General features: G+C 43.5%; 1 protein-coding gene across 1 annotated transcript; it reads right to left on the bottom strand.

Moving 5' to 3' along the window:
• Positions 1 to 838: 838 nt before the first annotated feature.
• LOC133659811 (uncharacterized protein K02A2.6-like) lies at positions 839 to 4,309 on the bottom strand. The gene is made up of 2 exons (XM_062062582.1): positions 1,080 to 4,309; positions 839 to 1,014 (listed from the first exon to the last, which is right to left on the bottom strand). The coding sequence occupies exons 1-2, from the start codon at positions 4,125 to 4,127 to the stop codon at positions 976 to 978; spliced, it is 3,087 nt and encodes a 1,028-aa protein (XP_061918566.1). The 5' UTR covers positions 4,128 to 4,309; the 3' UTR covers positions 839 to 975.
• Positions 4,310 to 6,754: the final 2,445 nt, after the last annotated feature.

Genomic DNA, 6,754 nt, shown 5'->3' with positions numbered 1-6,754 from the left:
CAGGGACACAGAGAGGTAGCGTTGCTGCCATGTTTACTAGTCATTCAGGAAGTCCGCCCCAGCCCCAAAGCACCCTGGGATATGTAGGCATAGCCTACCACTACACCTCCCCTTCTTAGTTCAGCAACAACATATTCAAACACAAACTAATAAGCAAACTTATTCAAACATTTTAGATGAACTTAGACCACTGTAAATGAATAACTCTGACATAGTATTACAATCATCTTTCGCTTACACTTCTTTTTTTTTTTTTTTTTTCTTTTTTTTTTTTTTTTTTTTTCACAAACAAGAACTTGAAATACTTTAGAGTTCTACAAATCAAGTCTCTCAGGAGCCTTTGTCACTCTGCCTGACCTGGTGACTTGTGGTTGTCCAGGAGGAGTACCTGTGGCTCTGAGGTGGATTCTGTTTCTCCTCAGAACGCCCCTGTCAGTCTCTACCAAGTATGACCTTGGTGTGTGGGCATTTCCCAATACAGTCCCAGGGGTCGCTTCCGTGGTGACCCACACTTTCTGTCCAGACGGGAGCTCTGGGAGCGCACGGGAACGGTGGTGGTGGTTGTAGTTTGCAGCTTGCTTGCGTCGCCCTTCCTCATCCTTCTGGCGAAACTCCTGCAGCTCGGGCCATTTAGGGTCCAGCTTGCTTGAAGGCTGCGGCAGCGATGTGCGCAGGTTCCTCCCCATCAGCAACTGCGCTGGTGAGAATCCGTGCTCTAGCGGTGTGGCTCTGTATGCCAGTAGTGCCCTGACTTGGTCAGTGTCTTTTTCCCACAGCTTCTTGACAGTTTGAACAGCACGCTCCGCTTCACCATTCGCTTGTGGGTAGCGAGGACTGCTCGTGACATGTGTGAAGCTGCACTCTTTTGCAAATGCTCTGAATGCCTCCGACGAAAACTGGGGCCCATTGTCAGAAACCACGGTCTGTGCGTAACCATGATGACTAAAAGCATCTTTCACAGCTCCAATGGTGGCCTCAGATGTCGTAACTCTGAGCTCTGCCACCTCGATGTACCTAGAAAAATAATCAACAATAAGCAGGTAAGTCTTTTTGCTCCATTCAAACAGGTCCATCCCCACCTTTTGCCATGGGCGATCTGGTACTGTGGTCTCCATCAGCGGCTCTCTGTACTGGATTCTATATTTTTGGCACGTTTCACACTGGTCCACTGCCTCTCTGATGTGGGCAGTGATTCCAGGCCACCATACCGATTCCTTGGCTCTAGAGCGACATTTGGAGATTCCTTGATGACCTTCGTGAAGTTTAGTCATGATCTCCCTTCTGAGTGCTTGTGGTATCACCAGTCTCTCGCCTTTCATGAGAAGGTCATCTGCAAGATACAGGTCTGCTCTGACCTTCCAGTAGGGGGCAACGTCTGGCCTCAGCGTGTGTTTTTCCGGCCATTCTGTCAGACAGTAGTGTGACACTGTTTTGCATGTTTCATCTGCTTGTTGTGCCCGTTTAATTTCTTCCAATCGTGTGTCTGTAGCGGGGAGTGAGGACACAACTGTATTCACAAACACCTGGACCTCTCTTTCAAGTTCCAAGTCACCAGGTGACATCTTGTCCTGAAGCGGCGCTCTAGACAGCGTGTCTGCAGTGATGAGGTTTTTCCCTGGGACATGAACAATGTCATAATCATACCTCAGGAGTCGCAGACGAAATCTCAGAACCCTTGGTGGCAGATCATCCAAACCTCTGGTGCTCAACAGTGGGACCAGGGGCTTATGGTCTGTCAGGAGTGTGAAGTGTAGACCCTGCACGTAGGAGGTCAGTCTTTCGCACGCCCATGTTGCTGCCAGCGCCTCCTTTTCAATCTGCGCATAGCGCTTCTCTGTATCTGTCAGTCCTCTTGAAATAAACGTCACTGGTTGCCATGTGCCATCAGCCTGTTTCTGCGTGAGAACAGCACCTATTCCGTATGCTGATGCATCTGCTGCTACTTGAGTCTCTGCTGCATTTGAATATTTAGCAAGTGCTGTCGGTGAGCTCAGTCCTTCTTTCAGCTTTTGAAAAGCAGTCTGTTGAGGTTCCCCCCAGACCCACTCATTTTTCTCCCTCAGTAGGTCTTTCAGGGGCACGGTGACAGTAGCCAGTTGTGGCAAGAATTTGGACAGGTAATTTGCCATGCCTATTAGGCGGCGCACATCCTCCGCGCATTCAGGCTCTGGCATCTGAAGAATCGCTTTTGTTTTGTTTGGGTCGGGCTCGATGCCTTTTGCCGAAACCTTGTGACCAACAAAGATCATGTGCTCCTTAGCAAACTCACACTTCTCGTTCAAAGTGAGGCCTTCCTCCTGCATTTTCTGGAGCACACTGTGCAGTCTTTGGTCATGTTCCTGTCTGTCACGGCCATACACAAGAACATCATCTGCATGACACAGCACGCCCTCAAAATCCTCCAACATTTGTGACATCCTTCTTTGAAAATGTTCTGGAGCGGATTTGATCCCAAAGGGCAGGCGGTTGAACAGATATCTCCCAAAAGGAGTGATGAATGTGGTTAATGGTCGTGATTTTGGGGTTAATGGGATTTGCCAAAATCCAGATCGAGCATCTAGTTTTGTGAAAACCTTTGCCTCTGACATCATCGCAAGTGTTTGGTCGACGGAAGGAAGAATATGGCGTTCTCTTTTCACTGCTTTGTTTAGCTTTGTGAGATCTACACAGATCCTGAGTTTGTCCTGCTTTGGTTTTGGAACCACAACCATTCCAGAGCACCAAGCCGTTGGTTCTGTCACTTTTGATATGACTCCCATAGTTTCCATTCTATCCAGTTCTTCACGCACTTTCTCTCTCAGTGGCATTGGGACCCGTCTGGGTGTTGAGAGAGCATAAGGTGTCGCTCCTTTTTTCAGCTCTATGCGGTACGGCTCCTTCAGCTCACCAAGCCCATGGAACACCGCTGGATACGCTGCTTTGAAATCTGTTTCAGGCTGTGTCGCTGTGACAGCCTCTGCTCTGTGAACCAGTTGCATGGCCTCTATGGCTGGTAGTCCCAGAAGTGGTTGTGTCAGTCCTGCCACAACATAAACATGTTGGTCTGTAAAGAGGCCTTTTGCCAGCATTTTCCCCTGGAAACAGCCCTTTACATTCAGGGGGTTGCGTCCCGGTCCAAACAGTTTCTTAAGTGGTTTCTCCAACTTGCCATCTCGTGTTGGTTTAAAGACACTTTCCGGTATGGATGTCACGTCAGCTCCTGTGTCGATTTTAAAATTAATGGCTTCCCCGTTGAGTAGTATATTTTCCATCCAAGGCCTTGTAGTCTGTGTTTGCACCTCACCTAGAAAAGCATAGTCCTCCTGATCATTGTCACCGTCTGACTGGCACTCTGTGACTGTGTTTACTGCTTTCCCTCTGAAACAGGCCACTGCATAATGTCCAATTTTGCGACACTTGCGACATTCTACATCTTTAGCTGGGCAGTCTTTCCATGCATGTCTGCGTCCTTTTCCACATCGGCCACACTCTTTTTCTCCTTGAGTGTCTGACCTTTGGCCTTTGTTTGAGTGTTGAGGCTTTTTCCCCAGGCGCTGAAACCTTGTCTGAACAGCATCTAAATTTATCTTGGAGTCTCCTTCTCCAGCAGTGTTGTACATTAATGTCTGTTGTTTCTTAACAGTTTCACTTTGTCTCACTCTTTGTATTGTCTTCACCAGGGTCAATTCTGAGTCCATCTGTAGCTGTTCTGACAGCCTCCTGTCATTTATTCCAACCACAATTCTGTCTCTTATTAGCTCTTCCTTCAGATCTCTATAGTTACAATGTTCTGCTAACTTGTGCACAGTGGTGATGAATGCTTCTGCACTCTCTCCATCTTGTTGGAACCTCATGTTAAACTGGGCCCTTTCAAAAATCACATTGTGTTTTCCCACACAGTGCTGCTCAAATGCTTCTTTAACTGTATCATACTTCTTTTTGTTTTCATCAGTCAACGGTAAAACTGCCAAAATATCATCTGCTGCATCTCCCATAGCATAGAGAAGTGAATTCACCTGATACTCCTCTTCTTTCTCTGTTAATCCAGATACAACACGAAATCTCTCAAACCTTCTGATCCATCTTGGCCATCCTGACGGATTTGAGAAGTCAAATGGTTCTGGGTGTGATATTTGTGTAGATGCCATTGTATATTCCCTTAGTTGTCGATCAGGAAAGGTTTGTGTAGCTCAGCCAAGTCGCAGGCTTTTTTTTTTTTTTTTTTTTTTTTTTTTTTTTAGCTTAGCAACTTTTCTTCACTTATCTCCGTTTTTATTGTCAGCACTGAGCTTCCTCCAGGCTATATTCATGAAGAGATAACATCCACCGCTTCACAGAAGTATAAAGTTATAACTTTTGAGTTCTTTTTCACTCTCTGACACCATGTATAATGAATGGCTCAGGGACACAGAGAGGTAGCGTTGCTGCCATGTTTACTAGTCATTCAGGAAGTCCGCCCCAGCCCCAAAGCACCCTGGGATATGTAGGCATAGCCTACCACTACACCAACAAAGCCTGCATGCCTGATAGAAAGCATCTAAAAGTAAGCCTTCACTTTTCAAAATGCACTAGCTCAATGCTAACTTACATTGTATATTCCATATACCTGCTACTCATTAGCTATTTTACATGGCAATCTAAACACCGGTACTGGTATTTTTTGGTACCGGTTCCTAATTAGGTCTGGAAATTCTGGACAACGATACTGCTATCTGTATTTTTTAATCCAGCTAACTATCGTTATTATGACACATTCAGTTCAGCTGCCACTGCTACACATTAAAACTAGCTTTGACTAATGACAAATAAGGAAGCAACACCACACAAAAGTTTGTAACTGTCAGAATAATTGTATCTAAGTTATCACAAAACTCAATGAGCTGAATTGAATTCTGTCCCTGATTAATTCCTTGCTTCTTGTCTGTTTAATAGATGTCATCAGTGTTTGAGCCTTCACTTTTCAAAATGCACTAGCTCAATGCTAACTTACATTGTATATTCCATGTACCTGCTACTCCTTAGCATTAGTGATTTTACACGGCAATCTAGACACCTCCAAATTTGATCATGAAAACTGCAACTAAGATGCACATTACAATCAAACAGCTGGTGTGTAATTAGTATGTATACCGAGTACCGGTATTTTTTGGTACCGGTTCCTAATTCGGTCTGGAAATTCTGGACTACCGATACTGCTATCTGTATTTTTTGATGCAGCTAACTATCGTTATTATGACACATTCAGTTCAGCTGCCACTGCTACACATTAAAACTAGCTTTGAATAATGACAAATAAGGAAGCAACACCACACAAAAGTTGGTAACACAACAATATTTTCTCCTCAAAAGTACCTCAAAGTCACGCACGCTGTGTCAGTTAACGATATGCATCCCCAGTAATAAGTACGATACTTACAGAACAAACACTTTGTAGGACTGTTAATTGTTACATTAAAATTAGATTTTATGTTGTAATTTATGTTGTCATTTCCCATGCCTGATAGAAAGCATTTAAAAGTAAACCTTCACTTTTCAAAATGCACTAGCTCAATGCTAACTTACATTGTATATTCCATATACCTGCTACTCATTAGCATTAGCGATTTTACATGGCAATCTAGACACCTCCAAATTTGATCATGAAAACTGCAACTAAGATGGGCGTTACAATTAAACAGCTGGTGTGTAATTTGTACGGATGTATACCGAGTACCGGTATTTTTTGATACTGGTTCTTAATTAGGTCTGGAAATTCTGGACTAACAATACTGCTATCTGTATTTTTTGATCCAGCTAACTATCGTTATTATGACACATTCAGTTCAGCTGCCAGTGCTACACATTAAAACTAGCTTTGAGTAATGACAAATAAGGAAGCAACACCACACAAACGTTGGTAACACAACAATATTTTCTCCTCAAAAGTACCTCAAAGTTACGCACGCTGTGTCAGTTAACGATATGCATCCCTAGTAATAAGTACGATACTTACAGAACAAACTCTTTGTAGGATTGTTAATTGTTACATTAAAATTAGATTTTATGTTGTAATTTATGTTGTCATTTTCCATGCCTGATAGAAAGCATCTAAAAGCAAACCTTCACTTTTCAAAATGCACTAGCTCAATGCTAACTTACATTGTATATTCCATATACCTGCTTCTCATTAGCATTAGAGATTTTACATGGCAATCTAGACACCTCCAAATTTGATCGTGAAAACTGCAACTTAGATGCGCGTTACAATCAAACAGCTGGTGTGTAATTTGTAGGGATGCATACCGAGTACCGGTATTTTTTGGTACCGGTTCTTAATTAGGTCTGTAAATTCTGGACTACCGATACCGCTATCTGTATTTTTTTATACTATCGTTATTATGACACATTCAGTTCAGCTGCCACTGCTACACATTTAAAACCAGCTTTAAATAATGACAAATAAGGAAGCAACACCACACAAAAGTTTTTCTTATCCGAGGGGGGACTCGGGTGTATTCCACCGATACGTCTAATCCGATATCACGCCTCAGGAAGAGTCCCACGCGGCGTTTATTCAGCGATACCGGAAGAAACTCGTCACCAATACCGGTTTATTGTTTTTACTGTATCACTGTTAGCGCGGAGAGAAAAGCTGCCGCGTGTATTGGTATCGCTTGATATCAGTATCGCAAGTAGCGGCCTGCACGGTGCCTGCATAAAATAGTGTAAAAAAAAAAGAGAATGTGATGGATTAAAAGGATTTGTAATCATTCTTTTGAGTTGCGTGTATCATTCT

This window comes from Entelurus aequoreus, linkage group LG11, assembly GCF_033978785.1.
Source record: "Entelurus aequoreus isolate RoL-2023_Sb linkage group LG11, RoL_Eaeq_v1.1, whole genome shotgun sequence".
In the NCBI taxonomy this organism is placed as follows: Eukaryota; Metazoa; Chordata; class Actinopteri; order Syngnathiformes; family Syngnathidae; genus Entelurus; species Entelurus aequoreus.
The sequence above is the reverse complement of the archived record's forward strand: the minus strand, read 5'-3'. Positions and strand labels throughout refer to the sequence as shown.

What these genes read in the sequence shown, in the direction of transcription:
- LOC133659811 (XM_062062582.1), bottom strand. Translation starts at nt 4,127, where the DNA reads ATGGCATCTACACAAATATCACACCCAGAACCATTTGACTTCTCAAAT. An exon ending in CAGATCGCCCATGGCAAAAG is followed by an intron (nt 1,015 to 1,079) that starts GTGGGGATGGAC and finishes TTATTTTTCTAG; the next exon opens with GTACATCGAGGTGGCAGAGC.